The sequence below is a fragment of the Zootoca vivipara genome, chromosome 3 (assembly GCF_963506605.1).
Source record: "Zootoca vivipara chromosome 3, rZooViv1.1, whole genome shotgun sequence".
NCBI classification, from domain to species: Eukaryota; Metazoa; Chordata; class Lepidosauria; order Squamata; family Lacertidae; genus Zootoca; species Zootoca vivipara.
In genome coordinates, this window is record NC_083278.1 from 62143955 (window position 1) to 62163012 (window position 19058).

Consider the following 19058-nt stretch of genomic DNA (forward strand, 5'->3'; position numbering starts at 1 on the left):
CATAACACAACAGAAACAATGTGAAGTACTAACACTCATTTTCTCAGAACCCTTACTGAAACCCTTGCTCGGGACTCCAGATACAAATACCCACCGGGAATCTCAATTCTACTGCTGCAGCTGATGCTGTAATGACATGCCGCACAGGTAAGTCAGAGAGAGGGAGAAACAGTCATGGCTACAGTGTGTCTCCCCACCCAGTACTGTATAGTACAGTCATACCTCGATTTAAGTACGCTTCGGTTTGAGTACTTTCAGTTTAAGTACTCCGCGGACCCGTCTGGAACAGGTTAATCCACTTTCCCTTACTTTCAATGGGAAAGTTCACTTCAGGTTAAGTACAGACTTCCGGAACCAATTGTGCACTTAAACCGAGGTACCACTGTATGATGAAGCTATGTATTAATTAGTTATATTTTAATAATAATTTTATTATTTAGATGCTGCCCATCTGACTGGGTTGCCCCAGCCACTCTGGGTGGTTCCCAAAATATTAAAAACACAATAAAACACCAACCACTAACTAGCTTAACAACATACCCAACAGGTTAGCATTGGCTGTAAAGCAGGATTTATTTTACCCATGGTTTATAGACCAACCATGATCAGTCTGGGAAATGACCTAGGAAACTATGGCTTATTTTACCCAATCCTGATTTGTTCTCTTCTCACAAATGCCCTTGCAAAGTTCCTGTGCTGCCATTTATTTGAAAAAAATTATATACTGGCAACATTAAGAATAAAGTCTCATGGCAGTGAGTAGCATGAAACCAACAATTGCACCCATAAAACAAATACAAAATACACCATAAATCAGCAGCTCAGATTAATGCATCAACACAGCTGGATCAAGTGATGTGGCTGGCATAGGCTCACCACATTACAATGCTTAAGGCTTCCATACAGATTTCCCTGGACATTACCGAGATTTCAAAGGTGGAATTGACATCTTTGGGGGAATTTCTGAAAGGTGGTGCTGGTTTTTACTTTTTGAAATATGGCACGCCTAACTATGCTCAAACAGGGCATGGAACTTTCCTTGGGCATTTTGGGCTGCTTTCAGCATGCTCCACAACCTGCCTTCCTCCCCTGCCCCACAATGTAATCTTGAGACCAGAAATTAATATCCCTTTCGTACCAGTGCATTGTGAAATTATGGAATTTCCTTATGCGACATTTAGGGATGGTGACTAACCTGGGTGGCATTAACTTTAAGGATTGTCCTTAAAGTTATTTGTTGACTGAAATTATTAATTCACAGAGGTGAAGGGTTATGAATGCTTTCCTTGACACGCCGACAACACCCACTGACCCTTAAGGGAAATTTTTACTACACCTTCCTGTTAGTGATTGGTATCTTCAAACTTTCAGCAAAGCATTGGCCAAATTATTCCTCACAGACCACCTAGCAAGATGGAGCATTCCCCTTCCCCTCCAAAAAGGTGCTCTTTTGCCACCTAGCATCCAACTCTTTAGCAGGAAGCCCATGCAAATGCATGCTATGTAGTTGGAGTCTGTGCTGGGTCTGCAAGGCACCACTGCAATAGCTGTCCCAGGATCATTGATTGGTCAATTAGGTGTCTAAGTAAGAAGATCCCAGCAACAGTGCTGTGGAGTGGAGACCCTAAGCTTTGGTCTCTCTTTAAAAGTTATTTGTTTTTATCCTCAGAAGGTCATCCAAATCTGCTAAGCGTTAAGTTGTGCTTTCAAAGTACACTCCTGGATAGATCTTAGTCAATTAGCCAATTAGTCCATTTTCGTCTCCTTGCAAAGCAGTAGCGAAGCTAGACAGGTTGACTTGAGAGGGAGGACTTGTTGGGAGGGAGTTGGAGAGGAAAAGCAGTCTGTTACCAAGCAGAATGAGGAGGGAGGGCTAATTCTCAGAAAACACCAGTGAGAGCTGCTTGGTTTTGTTTTCTAGCTGTTCTTGCCTGTAGCTTAGCGAGCAGCTGGGGTGGCTGCCAAAACAAACCAGAATTAAGCCAGGATCATGAGTTCAGGTGTAGTGACAAACCATGGTTAAAGAAAGCAGATATTCTAAAGCTGGCAATAAACCATGGCTTTACACTGTGGTTTGTTGCTGTAAAATAAACCATGGGACATTCAACCAAAGCACAACTTAGGTGAAACCAACTATGGCTCAACATTAGGTATGAAGTGTAGAGTATCTCCCCAACAGGGGACAAGGAGTAAGTATTGATGTTGGAGAAAGTTTTTACCTATTGGTTGCAAATCGCAAACTGTAAGTAATCTTCCATAATGAACAACAAAAAAATCCAGAACTCTATTGAAACTGGTAGTGAAACATCCAAGACTCGTTCTAACTTTCAGGTTCAGAGCCAAGACACATGGAGCAGAACAAACAATGAATGGAGGTTCAATGCCAGTACATTCCACTATATGAGATGTGTGAGTATTGTCTTTATTACTACAACAGGTCAATCTCTAAATATAGCCCCCATGGGGAATGTCACTGGGGAGAATGGGAGTTGGGCTGGGGCATGCAGAATTGAAGATCACCTATGGTGATTCTCATTGTCTGTTGCAGCTGCTAACTTTTATTCATCACACTCCTTTCTTGTCTCTCAACAGGCAATGGGGAAGTCTTCCAACATGCAGAGATATAAGGATATTCCTCACCCAATGTCAAGCAGGCAACCAGAAAGGCTACAACAGAAGCAGCAGTAACCAGTAGGAAGCTTGCTGTTCCTGTGAGGGCCACCATCTCTGTTCCCCCATGTCTGCTCCTGCCTTTCCAAAGAGCATGACTGGCAGTAGTGTAAGCGATTCAGTGGTACCCAGCACAAAGTTACAGTGAAAGGGAAAGCTGTATCTTTATCCTACTGTCTTTCATATAGCTGCAGGAGCAGAGACAGACTCTGCAAGAAGAAAATGGTTGGCAAATGTACTTTTATGCTTTGCTTACAGAACTGATGTTCAATAAATACTGTGATGGTTTCAGCAGTGTCTGTTCTTGTGAAGGTTAGGCCTGCCTTTTTACTTGAGCCATCTGTCTTTGTGATTGAGCATAGAAACTGGAGCAGGGAGCATTGCCTTCTTCACTACAACACCCATCATGGCTGCTTCACATAATTGATCTCACCTCTTTGAGCCTCAGTGAGGGTTCAAGGGAAGGTCCCACCACCCCAGTGGCTTTCTGAATCCCTTTTTGGTTACAGCTGGTGTATTAAGTCAAGAAGAAGTGAAGTGATAAAAACCAAAACAAGAATATATATCCCCTGGCCAATATACCCCACCTGTATATGCAAAAACTCAAGGGTTTTTTTTAATCTTTACATATACTGCACATGCAACTTCAACACAATTGTCTCATAAAATAAACATCACAGCTAACAATGGCTAATGGTTAGGTTTACTTTCTATATCACACAAACCAACCTTCTCTATGTGTCGTGATCTGGCGGGACAACAGGGAGGAGGAGGATCCTGGCAAGGTGTGTCGCTTGTCCTGGGACACACCGCGACAAGCCGGGGATGGGGAAGGAGAGGTTGGTGTAGGAAGTACTCACAGGGCTATGGAGGATGTCGTGGGGATGGGAGTCAGTACACAGGAACCAGAGCAGCAGGACCCGGAGCCAGAGGGGTCCCTGTCTCCACAAACATGGCAGGCTCTGAGGTGTAGGAGCAATGGGTGGGGTGCTCCAGGAGGTCGAGGCAGGCAAGGGCCCACAGCTCAGCTCCCTAGCTGGCCAGGTGGGGCTCACTTGCTCCGGGAGCAGGTGTGTAATTCCTCGGCTGGAACAGGTGAGGTTCATATGCCTCATCAAGCCCAGATGCTGCAGTCAGCATACAAAGTATAAAAGGGCAGCAGAGCTGAGGTGCTAGGTCTGCTTAAGTGCCCATGTTGATGGACCTTAATTTGGATGTTCCAGGATTTCTGTGGAACTGCTTTGGTTTGGACTTTCAACATGTGGCTTGACCCTGGACTGGGGACTTGACATGCTGACTTGCTACCAGGTAGGACAAGGGTTCAGGACAGATGTCGTATATAGAACATATAAGATATAGGTTTCAGGCCAATGATCCACACACCCTAAGGTATATTGGCACCTCCTACTGTAAATGTCTAAGATTCTATGCCTCTGAATATTAACTACCCTACTTAGTCTTCCCATCGGCATCTGGTTGGCCACTGTGAGAACAGAATACTGGACTAGATGGGCCATTGGCCTAAGTTCTGTTTTTAGGATCCATGTGCTATTGTAAGCCTCAAAATGCTGTAAAGGTCCATCTGGAGAATATGTTGAGCAGTAAATGAAACAAAAAGTCAGGACTACCTTGGTCTGGTTATTTTCAGTTTCTGATTCCTTGATCCAAGAAACCAAGTCTGTTTGTCTGCGTCTTTTTGTCCTTAGACTTTCTCCTGCAGATATCCTCTTAATATATACAGTCTTGTGTGTTCTCCACTTCAGTTGCTATCAGTTGCATAGGTAAAGATCAGAGGAAACTTCCTCATAGCAAACAAATGTTCTTGGCTGTCACACACAATTAATAGCACTGCTTGAGTTTTTCAATAAAAAAGATCTCTTCAGGGAATATTTTTTAAAGTGTTCTGTCCTGACCTAAATTTGCTCCCATTACAGTCAATAGAAGTTTTATATAAAATTTAAGAGAAAAGGCCAACTCCAGACCTCCTGCCAGTCCCCCCTCCACCTTTCGATGACACATGGACGCTTTAAATAGAAATAGTATCATCCATATAATATGGCTGAGGCTTGTAAAGTCAGGGGATCTTTAGTCTGCTACATTCTAAAAATGTGTCTATGTCATGCCCAGCTTTAACCTGGACACCAGCTCCTCAGAGGATGAATTGGACCTCCAACTGACTGACTGAAGACTTGGGGGAGCAGGCATCTCCACCCCATTGCCAGCCTTGAGCGTTCAGAGAGTTCAGGGGGAACTTTGCAGGGTCCTTCCAGAGGTGCCATTTGTGTGGGTTCCAGTTGGAGCGTCAATGGATGAGCTCCTGGTGGAGTCCATGGGAAAGGTGGAGCCACCACTACCAGCAATCTTTAAGGGCATGGGTACCTAAAGATTGAAGCTGTAAACCCATGACAAAGTGCACAACTGAGAGCCCAAAGTCACCATGTGGCTCAGTAGTAATAACAACTCCTTATGAGTAACAATACTTCTCAAGAGGAAGGGCTTTCAAAACACCAGCAGTTGGTATTAGAATAATAGAATTGTAGAGCTGGAAGGGACCCTGAGAGCATAGCTGCCAAGTTATCCCTTTTTAAAGGGATTTTCCCTTATGCTGAATAGGCTTCCTCGCGAGAAAAGGGAAAACTTGGCAGCTATGCCCGAGAGTCATCTAGTTCTGCAGTGCAGGAATCTCAACTAAAACATGCATGAGAGACGGCCACCCAACCTCTGCCTAAAAACCTCTAATGAGTTCAACACCTTCCAAGGAAGTCTGGTCTACTGTTGAATAGCTTTTAGTGCCAGAGAGTTATTCCCGATGTTGAGTTAGAATCTCCTTTCTTAAAACCTGTGGCCATTGGTTCAGGTCCTACTCTCCAGAGCCAGAGTAAACAAGCTTTCTCCATCTTCCATGTGACAGCTCTGTCTCCTCTTATTCAGGCTAAACATATCCAACTTCCTCAACCGTTCCTCATAAGGCTTCATTTCCAGACCCTTGATCATCTTGGTTACCCTCCTATGGACTGGGAGGCCAGGCTATATTTTGAGCTTCCTACTTGCTGAAACAACACAGTTCTCTAATTCTTTGATCAGGTTGCATGATCTATGTTGCTCCCCAGGACTTTAACCTTCTGATGCTGCCCTTTGGATCATGTTCAGGACTCAGATTGATTACTTGTGCCAGACCCTTGTCTTTGCATGCCTGATATATGCGACCATTAAAATTTTTTCCAGTAGCACCTTAGAGACCAACTAAATTTGTTCCGGGTATAAGCTTTCGTGTTCATTCACACGAAAGCTCATACCCGGAACAAATTTAGTTGGTCTCTAAGGTGCTACTGGACAATTTTTTAATTTTTAATTTTGACTGCATCAGACCAACACGGCTACCTACCTGAATATACTACCATTGTTTAACGATCTTGTGTGTGAAGCCTTAGCTCCCTCTATAGGTTGGGTCTACCCACACACTAAACTTGCTGAAGCAGGATGATCTAAAGTGGCCAAACATGCTAGTGATGAATGAACTCTGTATTGTTTTCTAAAATAGCACCCAGTAGGGGTTGGTGAGGGCAGCACAGGTAGGATTTCTCACCTTTCTTCCAAAATCCAAGTGTTGTTGCTGGTTTCTGAGAGTGAGAGGAGTGGTGTGTGGGAAGCTCATTGTGCAACCAACCTGATGCTCCCAACACCTCACCCCTCATCCTCTCAGGAACCAACAGCATTGCTCGATGATGGGAAGGCAGGTGAGCAGCCATGCCCTGCCTGTGCTGCGACACCAACCGCTACTGAACTGCACTACTGTATAATGATTTCCTCTCCCCTGTGCTGTTTTGAGGATTTGCCAAAAATGGGAGAACGGCCTTTACCAAAGCATGGTTAAATCTGATGTCTTCAGCTGCTTTAGAAAAGATAAAGGAACAGACCATATTCTGAGTGTGACTGCCCTTGTACTTTAAAGACCTTGTGCATATTGTTATATATTGTCATTTCTATAATGTGCTGGGGGGATAATACATGGGACAAATTTTAGGGAGATGAGTGGAGAGGTCCATCCATGAGATGGCAATTCAGGGGTGGGAAACCAATGACTCATCAGATGTTGCTGGACTCCTGCTCCCATCATCCCTGAGCAATGGCTATGTTAGCTGGAGCTGGTGGGAGTTGGAACCCATCTGGAAGGCCACAAGTTTCCCAGCCTTTCTGGACTCATTCTGCTCTGTTGGCAAGATAGCTATAGAACTGTCATGATGACTGAACATGACAGAGGGATTCAGAATTTTTTGTGTGCTCATGCTTTTATTCAGGCTTTACATAGTTTCATTCAGTTTTGTGTAAATTTTATTTATGTTAGCATGTATTAAAATTATTATAATATTAGTATGTATTAAAATAAAGACTCGTTTTTTAATAAGGTGACCATTCTGATTTTCCAGGGAGCTCCAGTATGTTAAATTTATGTTTAACATAGTTCTATTTGATCTATCTGATGAAGTGTGCATGCACACGAAAGCTCATACCAAAATAAAAACTTAGTTGGTCTTTAAGGTGCTACTGAAGGAATTTTTTTATTTTGTTTCGACTCAGACCAACACGGCTACCTACCTGTAAATAGTTCTATTTATTTGCCTCTGTGTTGACTTTCATATGTTAACAGTTTGCTTTTATATGGATATGTAGTTCCTTTTGTTATTAGTCTTATTTTGTGATGATCAGACAATGAGCTACACTACACTTACCCCTTACACCTAGCCCAATCTCATAAAACCCTGCAGAACAGGATAAGAATAAGATTAATCTCCTATCAAAGGAAATGGAAGAGATATGGTTTTGTGCAACAAATGAAGACTCCTAAAGGGCAGAACACAAAAAGCATAGCTAAGCCACCTGTGAACTCTGAACCAATGGAGGGCTGCTCTGAATTATATTCTGATTGCTGCAGTTGGAAAGAGAGAAAATGGTACCTTGCCCATCTGAACACTGACGGTCTTGGTTCACTGCTTATTCTTAGCGCCCTAACAAGCTGACAGCACCATTGATTTTCTCCTCTGTCTTTGGCAGTAACAAGCCCCCAGAGACAGTGGAATCCTTGCTTTCTTGGTTAACCTCTGCACTGCTTTCCTTCCTTTGCCTTTCCCCCCCCAAATGCTTGCCACTTTCCAGTATCTGTTGACAAGGGAAAGTCAGCCTCTCTAAGTCAAGTATGTTTTTCTTGCTAGAAATACACATTATGTAAATCACTGTTGCTTTTTTGGCCAGATAGTAAAGGAACCACAAAATGAAGAACACATCATCTTTATTATGCTTGGACCCTGTTGCCCCACAGGGATTGGTTTGGTTGTACAGACTTAGTTATCCACCAGGCTTGGATATAGATAGCATTTTGACAACCCAATTTGAGAGTGAAGTTTCCATGCATTAATTCCCCCCCAAATAACCAATAAAGGAAAGGCAGTGGTTTAAATTGCTTATGTGATTTAACTAGCCAAGATTTACAATGGGAGACAGCAGCTGTACTATTTCAGTTTACTGTGTCTGTTAATTCAGTAAGCTTTCTGATGCCGCTGGTGTCAACCCTGGAATCACAATAGTAATAATAATCCATAATATATATTTTTTCTAGGAAACTATGGGGAGAGTGGCATGGAAGCCTTCAAAGAGCTGGCTGCTCAAGAAGGTCTTTGTATTGCTCATTCGGACAAGATCTACAGCAACGCAGGTGAAAAGAGCTTCGAAAAGTTGCTTCAGAAGCTGCGTGACAGGTTGCCAAAGGCCAGAGTTGTGGTTTGTTTCTGTGAAGGCATGACCGTCAGGGGAATACTTATGGCTATGAAACGTCTTGGAGTGCTGGGGGAGCTCGTCTTGATTGGCAGGTAGGTTATTTCAGTCATGTTTTACTGGTGTATTGGGATATGGACATTTCTGTTTAGAGACAAGTCACAGCAGCTGATTATTCTAAACATGGGCATTTATTTACTTATTCCCTTTATATACAGTACTACCTTTCAGCCAGAACTCACAAAGTGATTTACTTCAGTAGCACCTTAAAGACCAACTAAGTTTTTATTTTGGTATGAGCTTTCGTGTGCATGCACACTTCTTCAGATGCACACTTCTTCTTCAGGTATCTGAAGAAGTGTGCATGCACACGAAAGCTCATACCAAAATAAAAACTTAGTTGGTCTTTAAGGTGCTACTGAAGGAATTTTTTTTATTTTACTTCGATCCAGACCAACACGGCTACCTACCTGTAACCAAAGTGATTTACGTAAGGCTATTACAACACCATGTATTTTATAATACAATAGAATGGACTTGTTGGTTTAGAAAAAGCTGTTTACTCTCTCCTCCCCTCAGGGCAAGATGGGGGTCTCTGTGGTGGCAGCTGAAGGAATGGGCCACTATGGAACTGGATGGTGACACTTTTTCAAGCCTCTTTCTACTCCCCTCAGGGCAAGATGGTCCTTCAGATTTAAGGGACAGTGAAGATAGTTAAAAAATAAAGCAAACTATTGACATAAATGAAGACAGGAGTGCCTGGCGTGCTCTGGTCCATGGGGTCACGAAGAGTCGGACACAACTAAACAACAACAATTGACATAAATATTTCTCTTTACGGGTCTCAAAATGGTTTGTTTTGTTTATTTAATTATCATTTAGGAAACTTATCTTTTGCCTTTCCCCTAATCTAACAAACATGGCTTTAGCTTGAATTTACAGTGGGGCATAATAATAATCTTATGGCAATCCAGAATATTAGTTCCCCACTCAGCTCTTGTTCTGCACATCTTACTGCCCCATACCAGATGTATCCAATTACTTAATTTTAAATGCCTTGTTACATTTCATATATCACTTTTATGAAGACTTCTCAACTGGTGTTTTACAGCAAAGGCTCTGCAGAGTAGTATACCCTGGCCCCAAATTAATGTTTGAATATTTTGCCCACAGGAACAGTTTTTTAATTACATATTTGCAAAGTATTACTTTGACTAAGGACCAAAATAAATATTTCATGGCAGAGATTGTGATACGTTTTCATGCCTCTTTGAGAAGATGCTTAATTTGATCACAGCAGCAATGTTGGAGGATGAGTGTTTAACTCTTTCCCCAATATGATTTGCAATCTGAATTCCCTTTTTCCACTCTAACATACCCACTGGGAGGAGGATATTGGCCACATTTACACCACAGATTTAAAGCACTGTGATGTCACTGTAAGCAGTCATTCTGGGAGTTGTAATCTGTTAAGGATGCTGACAATTGTTAGGAGGCCCCTCTTCCCCTGAGTGATTTAACAATAAAACCCTCTTCACAGAGTGAATACACCTAACCCTCAGGAGCAGATTTTGGGAGCAAGTAGGAGACTACAGGGAGGAAGAGAAATAGGGGAAGTCCTGTTCATGCTGTGTTGGTTACAGCCCATTTTAAATAAAGTTGGAAGCAAACATGCGCACATACAATTGCTTTTCCAGTGTTCCCAGCTGTACAGAAATAACCCAACATATGTCAAGTGTTTATGTGTAGGGCTTGTTTTGACCTTCAGATGAATGTGTGAAGACTGGGAGCAGGGAGAGCAGATACAATTTGCCATCTACCCTCTCCATGTGTTGAAAGAAGGGTTGAAAAGGTCAAAATGTCTTCCCAAGACTTTCTCTTGCTGATCAATTTCTGGAGTTGGATTTTTTTGGGGGGGGGTGGGAATCTGGTTCTCCCAGCCTATGAAGTCGTCCATCCCTGCTCCAGGTTATTTCCTATTTATCAGAAACCCTCCAGTACAGATCTAGACTTGGCCATGAACTCAGCAGATTTAGGAAAGTCACAATCCTATTCCCCCAGTAATATGTACGTAATAACACCAGCCTAGTCTGCAAGATTGTTGTGGGGATTACTGACAATCTATGAGAAGCATTTTTACGGAAGTGGCCACCTGAGAAAAACACAACAATGCACTGTGGCATTGTGGTGGTAAATTGGATACTGGGATTTGTATTAAAAGTATAAAAAGGACCTAAGTTCTGTGTTTTTGAGTTTCTGCCTAAGTTAATGCTAAGAAGGGATTTCAGTCGCATACATACAAGGCTCCTACTAGTCTTGCTTCAGGCCCAACATGAAATTGAGACAGCATTGGTAGTATTTTTGGATGATTCCTCGTGGTGATAGACATAGGTGAGACAGTTACGCAGATGATGATTAAAAAGTGTTGTGACTCTGGCAGCTTGCCCCAACAGGAGACAGTAAAACTTGTTAAATTGCCTTCATTCATGTCTTCCTATCAGATTTTAAATAGCTGTGATAGGTAGCTGTTCTTCCTCCTGTTGCCTGAAGGATTAAATCCTGTCACTGCTTCAGTGGTTTGTCTCTTATGGCCCTAGATGAAGTTTCGTTGTAGTGAAGTGTTGTGGACTGAGCTGTCAAAAAAGAGACTGATCATGACTGGAAGCTCTGAGGATTTTGTTTCAGTTGGCACAGAGACTATTTGATACCAAAATGTATGAAGACATGTGGGTGAAGAGGAACCTCAAAACAAGGTTCATCTCTGGACAAACTTGTTCCCACAGCTTTGTCTATTAATAAGTCATCCATTTTGTATTTGAAAGTCACATACCTTGAGGGCAATTGCACACACACACACACCCGGGAAAAATCTCTTACGCCTTCATTTCATTAAAGCAAAACATTCTCATGAAATTAAAAGGTGCACAAAACTGTAATAAAGAATAGAGCTAAATAGATAAAAATAACTGGTATTTGCTCCAGTGCATCCCTTCGTCCACATGGCATTTGCTGCTTCAGTTACTTAAACCATTGTCTCTTCTGACATTATAATAGCTACACAGATTGTCAGTTACAATTATTTTATCAATATCAGTTAACTCCATAATATCAGTTCTCTGTGTGATCTAAGGGACCCCTCATTTTTATTATTTGTTTTTATATTAGATGTGCTATGCTGTGTTAGAACGCCAGTTTCCTCCCCTTAACACGGATTTAGGGTCTTGCCCTAAACTTATGCAAAGCAAGCATAAATTAAACCTATTTCACACCTTATAAAATTTCCTTAATTTAACTCTTTTCCAGAAAACACCCCAAGAGTGGGCCAGATGAGAGTAAATGAGTTGGGTGTGTCTCCTGGATGTAGTTCATCTGACTCCAAAGATTTTAAGTTCCAGCTTTCTCTTTCCCCTTGATTTAAAATTCCCTCTGATGCTAGAAAGGGAGAAACTACAAGAATCCTTCTAAATATTTTCCTTCTTCTTGACCAGCAGACTTGCTGCTGTGATATAACATTTCCCATTAAAATGGATCTCTGTGTGCCCAGGTCACTTGTATTATAGATTGAACCCATTCCCAGGCCAAGCCACATGCTCAAGCTAGAACAGAAGTCTACCTTGTTTTGTTTTTCTTGAACAACAGGCAATGAAAAATGTAACAGAGCAGCTTATCTATTCTTCACCATGTTGCATTATGCAAGAGATTGAGCATGACAATCTGCCTCATATATTCTGTCAGATCATTGGTCCATCTAGCACCGTACCACCTGTATCCCTGAGTGGCAGCAGCTCTCCATGGCTTGGGAACAGAGATCTTTTCCTTTTGAGATTCCTTTTAACTGGAAATGTCAGGAGTTGAATCTGAGGCTTTCTGTGGTCAAAGAATAGACAGTACTACTGAGCTCTAGAGTCTAGACACTCCTTAAAAGTTAAGTATTTAACACTTTCATTTATATGGCTGTAAGAATTATACTCTTGATCTCTGAGTAATTAAAAAAGAAACATGATAATGTATATCTGTTTCTGATCAGGATGTAAGCTTATTGGAATAAAACCCCAACCAGGTTGGTATATGGAATAAGACCCTCATTGTAATAAGACCCTTGGAGCCTGGTAAGGCTGATAAAAGTATGCAAAACACTGTTGTTGCTGGCAGGGGGAGCTCATTTTCACTATAAGATAACCCTTTTCGTATTGTTGTTGTTTAGTCATTTAGTCGTGTCCGACTCTTTGTGACCCCGTGGACCATAGCACGCCAGGCACTCCTGTCTTCCACTGCCTCCCATTGTTTGGTCATACTCATGTTCGTAGCTTCGAGAACACTGTCCAACCATCTCATCCTCTGTCGTCCCTTTCTCCTTGTGCCCTCCATCTTTCCCAACATCAGGGTCTTTTCCAGGGAGTCTTCTCTTCTCATGAGGTGGCCAAAGTATTGGAGCCTCAGCTTCAGGATCTGTCCTTCCAGTGAGCACTCAGGGCTGATTTCCTTCAGAATGGATAGGTTTGATCTTCTTGCAGTCCATGGGACTCTCAAGAGTCTCCTCCAGCACCATAATTCAAAAGCATCAATTCTTTGGCAATCAGCCTTCTTTATGGTCCAGCTCTCACTTCCATACATTACTACTAGGAAAACCATAGCTTTAACTATACAGACATTTGTCAGCAAGGTGTTGTCTCTGCTTTCTGCAGAGACACCACCCTTTTCGTTTGATTTAAATAATATGATAACATTGCTGGTGTGTGCCATATATGAGCTGTGTTGTTTGGGGTGGGAGTTGTTTCATTAAAAACCCTTCTGGTAAGCTATGTTGCACTTTGCACACTGTAAAATGAACTCTGGAAGCTCAGGGTAAGTAGGGTGGATGTGAAATATTTTTGCATAGAAGTTTCACTGTTGAATACTTTGAGGATCTGCAATGAAAACAAAGGGGGGTGGCTATGCAAACAGATCTAGTAAAAAAAAGAGGTAAAGGTAAATTGGGGGTGGGTGGGTCATTGCCTCTCTTTTGCAGTCAACCAAGGGATGGTCGCATCTTTTAATGGTTTTTGTATTTATTTATTTTTCTTTGCTGCGTGTGAAATACCATTTATTAGCGCTTCATAGAAATATGAATTGAAAAATATAGACAGTCATTGTTTTGCAGATTTTAATTATCCTCTCTATGCCGTCATTATAACAATGGGGAATATAATGAATAGCATAACGCAGGTGTCACTGTGGTCTAAACGACAGAGCCTAGGGCTTGCTGATCAGAAGGTCAGCAGTTCGAATCCCCACGATGAGGTGAGCTCCCGTTATTCGGTCCTTGCTCCTGCCCACCTAGCAGTTCGAAAGCATGTCAAAGTGCCAGTAGATAAATAGGTACTGCTCCGGTGGGAAGGTAAACGTCGTTTCCGTGCGCTGCTCTGGCTCGCCAGATGTGGCTTAGTCATGCTGGCCACATGACCTGGAAGCTGTCTGTGGACAAACGCCGGCTCCCTCGGCCTATAGAGCGAGATGAGTGCGCAACCCCAGTCATCCACAACTGGACCTAATTGTCAGGGGTACCTTTACCTTTACCTATAATGTCAATAGTGCTGCTCTAATTGAGAACAGCTAAAGATCTGGTCTAAGGATTTAGGCTCTTCCCATCCAAAGACATTCAGACACAAATCTACTGATATAAATTTGATTTAAATATGCTAATTTGCAGGTCCATTATCTGATGCCTCCAGTGAAAACTTACTCCCTGACCACATTGGGCCTGATCCAAAGTCTTGTTTGTGCGGTGGTTTTCTATCAAGTTCTCTAGTGGAACAGGCTCCATGCCCAGGAATTGCTCTGTTTTTTAATTGCCTCTTCATTCCTGTTCTCCTATGTACACAAGGAGAGAGGACAGCTGAGGCAATAACTTGGAGTCACTGAATTATGGTTGTTACATGGAAGTAGGTCCTATTGATTTTAACAAAACTAATCTAATAGGGTATTGTAGAATAATTTCTACTGACACTGGATATTGGACTGTGTTGAGAGTATCCATCTACATTGTACAACCAATTTAGTCACATTTTCTTTGAAGCAAAGGGCTGTGCTGTGGTCACGCACCTAGCCAGCACTTTACAAAAAGGAATGCAAGCTTTGCCGCAAAGGTCCTCCCTATCCTTTGTGCTCTGGGTGCAGAAGATAATTAGTAATGCATTAATGAAGAGAAAGATTTCCTATCTCTAAACCTCCTCTTAATCTCCTTTATGTGACATGCACACTTTTGGTGGTAATATCCCAGTGTAATGTGGGATCACTCTGCTGTATTTTGACAAAATGAAACAAAGAGATGATAGTTTCATGTGGGATTTCAGCAGAGGTTTATCACCATACTTTTTTTTAAGTCATGAAAATATTAGCACTAGCGTGCTTATGTAGAAAATTACCATATTAGTAGGGGGCTGACTCTGCATGCAACAGTTAATATGTTAAATGAATGCTGCAAGTCTGGGGAATATAGCTCAAGAAAATATGTCTCTATGAAAGCCACGCCATATAAAAAGAGATGAGCTCTTTATGGCTTCAATACATTTGCATCTGATTTTGTCAAGCCAAAGAACCAAGGGGAACATCCATCAGGTTTTTTTTTCTTTTTGCTGATCAGTAAAAAAAACCCCCAAACAAATCATATTTGTGCCTCTCCTACATAGACTTCTAAAATTGTATAAAATATGGGGTTATATTTTTCTGAAGCTTACAGGGACTTCAAAATGGTGGTAGGGTAATATTGAGCAGTTAGCAGTCCACAATACATGGCTGATAGACTGCACTTGGCTTGATAGATTTCAAGTTGAGATGTCCTCCTACAATTCCTGCAAAACACAGACTTGCCTGGCCTATACTGGCTTTATTTATTTCCTTACCTCCTTTTCTCAAGGAGATGGGACATGGGAAGGAGTCCCAATTTGCCCATGCATCTTCCTCCTCCTTGTACTATAAGTATGAAAGGAGGGCCAGCATCTCACATGTTTCTGTAATTTTGGTGTGGTTTGTGCATGGATGTTATAGTTGCAGCATATTATCTGAGATGCAGTAACTGAGCCATATTTTGCTTAAATGAGCCTTTCCCAAATTGGGGCTGTCCTGGTGTACAATTCCCATCGTCTTTGACCACTGCCCTTGCTGGCTAGGGATGATGGAAGCTGTGGTCCAAAACTTCCGGAGGGCGCAATGTTGTGGAAGGGATAGGTTAAAGGGTGTATGGGGAGAAAGGGGTTGCAATTGCTGAATGCCTTCTGTGTCTTGATTGCAAAGGTAACATTTTCCAGATAAGATGCAGGATCTAATAGAGTTATCTCAGTACATCCAATTCATCTTGGCTCTCTTGCATTGAAGAGTCCCATTTATGGATCACTGTCAGCCTCCCTGATGAGTTCAGTACTACAAACCGGCTGAATAGTTTCAGTACTATGACATCTAAGAGGCTGACGTACAAAAGGGTTCAATAACTTCCATATAAGCTTTGTGGTCTGATCTCTGTGTCAGACCTTCCCACCCCCACAAAAAAAAACCTGTGAAAAAAGCATAAGTATATTAAAGTATACTAAAGGATAAAGATATTATTCTGCTTCACATTGGCAACCCCCCCCCCAAAAAAAACACACCAAGGAAACAAACCTTGAGAAAATAAGTGGGGAAAGAGTCTGCCCTTAAAGCAAATGCCCTCCCCCCTTGCAAAAAAACAAGGCTTGCTTTTAAAACATTTAATTCTGGTTTTGAATGTACCATGGAAACATAATTAATAAGAAGGCAGGTAATCATATTGTCACTGACTTTCTTGGAGGTGTAGAGGACACAGGGAAGAAAGCAGATTAGAGATCTACTAAAAGCATCCCTTCCTTTCTCTCCCCCCCCCTCTCTCTCTAACGCCCATTAATGCATATAAAAGTGCATCCTTGGAAAAATTAGCCTTATGAAGAAATATTACTAGGTTGGGCTGGATCTCCTCCGTAGGACTTACTATTTGGCAGAAGATGCCAAAGGGACACTATGTTCCTGAATGGCTAATATGTGAATGTCTACTCTGAATGTTAATGCATGTATTTCACATAACTTTTGCATAATAAAAGCTAAACAATGGTTTTCTTCATCTGTGGCCCAAGGTGTCCTAAGTTGGGCCATGTGTTGTCATGATGAAAATGAAAGAACAGTTCAGGCCTTTTCCAAGGCCACAGTGACAAGCACAGATTTCAACTTTGGTGTCTTCTGTGGGATACAGAAGTGCAGACCTTACTAAACAAGAGCCCTGCAGATGTTTAGGACTATAACTTCTATCAACCCCAGCCACCATGGCCAATGGATTATGGGATATGTTGTCCAGAACACCTAGAAAGCACCAGGCAAAGGACAGCTGGTGTATGCATTGAGTTCTGGACACATTTATCCTTCAAGACACTACTGATGAACTGCAGGTGTTTGCGTGTGTAGGGGTCTACACACACAGATACCTGCAGTCTGAATAAATTCAGACAAGACTCAAATTTTAGGTTTGGTTTTTGGCAGAATTTAGGCCACAACTTTATTGATTACAGCAAGTGAGTGGTTGCATAGGCTCTGGTTCGACTAGCTCCCTGCACCCTTGCAGTCAGCGGTGACCCAGGGCACACCATAGGTCAGCCTTGGGTGAACACCTGGCATAGTGGAAGGCGGGGTCAAGCCAGTCCACCAGCCAGATGCCTCCCTGGACTCTGGCTCCAAGCACAACCCCTCTCAGGGTTGACCAACCAAGAGTCCCATGATTCCTTTAACGGAATACCCATCGCATAGGGATGGCCAGACCACTCTGCCACCCCTATCCACCTGAACCAGAGCCTATCTGCAACCTTACAAGTTGTGACGATTTGCTACGTGACGATTTGCTACGTGACGATTTGCTACGATTTGCTACAAATGGCACCAGCCAATCAGCCAAGTGGGGAAAATTCCTGCCGTGCCCCTGTCCCAACGACAGACGACACACGACGGAGTAGCAAGGTCATGCGTGCAAGCCCTAAATATAGGGAGAGGTGGGCGGGTGTTCCGATGCACTGGCCCAAAAGAGGAAGCTCAGGGACACGTGCATGGGTTTATATAGAGGTCCCTTGATACAATTTTGCTGGTGTCCCATTGGTCTAATTGCACCCAGCATCGAGGGACCTCCAATAGGGTGTTGTGGCCATCCAGTTGTTCCCACCCACAACACAGGGTCTGGTTGCCAGGTCCCACCACAACACATGCCCTCTTGTTAGGGAGGACCCAATTTATCTTACACATGACAGCACATCTGAATTAAAATTAAAGTGCTTGTCAAAACAAAACAGGTACTGTACAGTACAGCAAATTGAATTATGGTAGGTTGTGTCATTGCATTGATGGATACAAATATCTTACCTGATGAGAATACAAAGACATATACCAAACAGATAAGAATCATCTTTTTGAAGATGTAACCTCCTGCTCTTTCACTAACTTTCTATGTCATAAAACAACAAAGAGCCTTATGGTTCCTTTAAAACTAAAGTACCCTATGTATGATGCGTTTCACAGAGAGGACCATAATATGTATGTGTACTTTTTAATATACAAGCAACATATACTTTTTTAGGACTGCAAATACCTCTAAGGACAGCAACCCATCAAAGATCCCTAAGCTTCCCCAAAGTGTTCCTGTTTAGCATCCAGTGAATTTAAAATGGAACACCTTTAGTACAAAAATAAATGTGTTGGGCTGAATGAATATCAAATGAATTCTCCTCATCAGTACAATTACAGTGAATATAAAATGAACTCAAAATGTGCTTGGAGGGTTCAAAGTGAATTCACAAGAAACTTGCCACCTTCAATTGCAATATCTCTGGTAAGGAAAATGCTATGAATAGGAATATTTGAGTCAGGTCCTTTAAGATCACAGAATAATACTTGTGTGGTCAAAAGTATTTGAAACAGTTTATGGACCCGCTGAAGCAACCTCCCACTGGAGGGGAAAACACAGGGCAGACCATCCAAATCTGTCCACCATCCCTGTGGGATAGGGGTGAAATTTCACCATGACAGCCTGTCCACACAAACCCATTTACTCCACCAGGACAAAAGGCCAAGTTGATGATACGCCATACTGGACAGATTATGAGACTCCATGGTTATAATGAAGGCCATAAAGTCCTAAACTGGAATGCGAACCATCAGCATTGATGTCAATAGCCCCCAGACCCCCCCAATGGTCCTCCAACTGCAACGGATACCAACTCTGCTAGTTTGACCAGAGAAGCTGCTGGGCATCAGCATGTATGATATATCTGCAGGCCCTCACCAAGGGGTTTTCTGGAGATAGAGATGGAAATTTTATGGATCTCAGCCACTCCCCACCCCCACCCCACCCCCCAGTATCTGAAGCCTGTGCTGATGCTGCATTGAGTATCCAAGTGCGATGCAGGTGGGTCAGATCAACTGCCCCCACCTCACCTAACCAGGACTTGGTAATGCATGCCAGATCAGCACCCTTATCCTGTACCAACCTGGTGTTAAATAACAGCATGCACAGTAGACAAGTGATTAGGAATCAGGTTAGGGGAGGGGAGGGAGCAAGGTGCAAGGTGTAAATAGCTTTGCCATCATCTTCCATG

The 19058-nt window shown here is 42.5% G+C and overlaps 1 protein-coding gene across 3 annotated transcripts in view; it reads left to right on the plus strand.

Moving 5' to 3' along the window:
• GRM1 (glutamate metabotropic receptor 1) overlaps window positions 1-19058 on the plus strand; it is a 162538-nt gene that overhangs the window by 40675 nt on the left and 102805 nt on the right. For all 3 annotated transcript variants that reach the window (XM_035110662.2, XM_060272734.1, XM_035110664.2), the window contains exon 2: window positions 8285-8534. In XM_035110662.2, the coding sequence (XP_034966553.2) occupies window positions 8285-8534 (250 nt within the window). The remainder of the gene's footprint in view (window positions 1-8284; window positions 8535-19058) is intronic.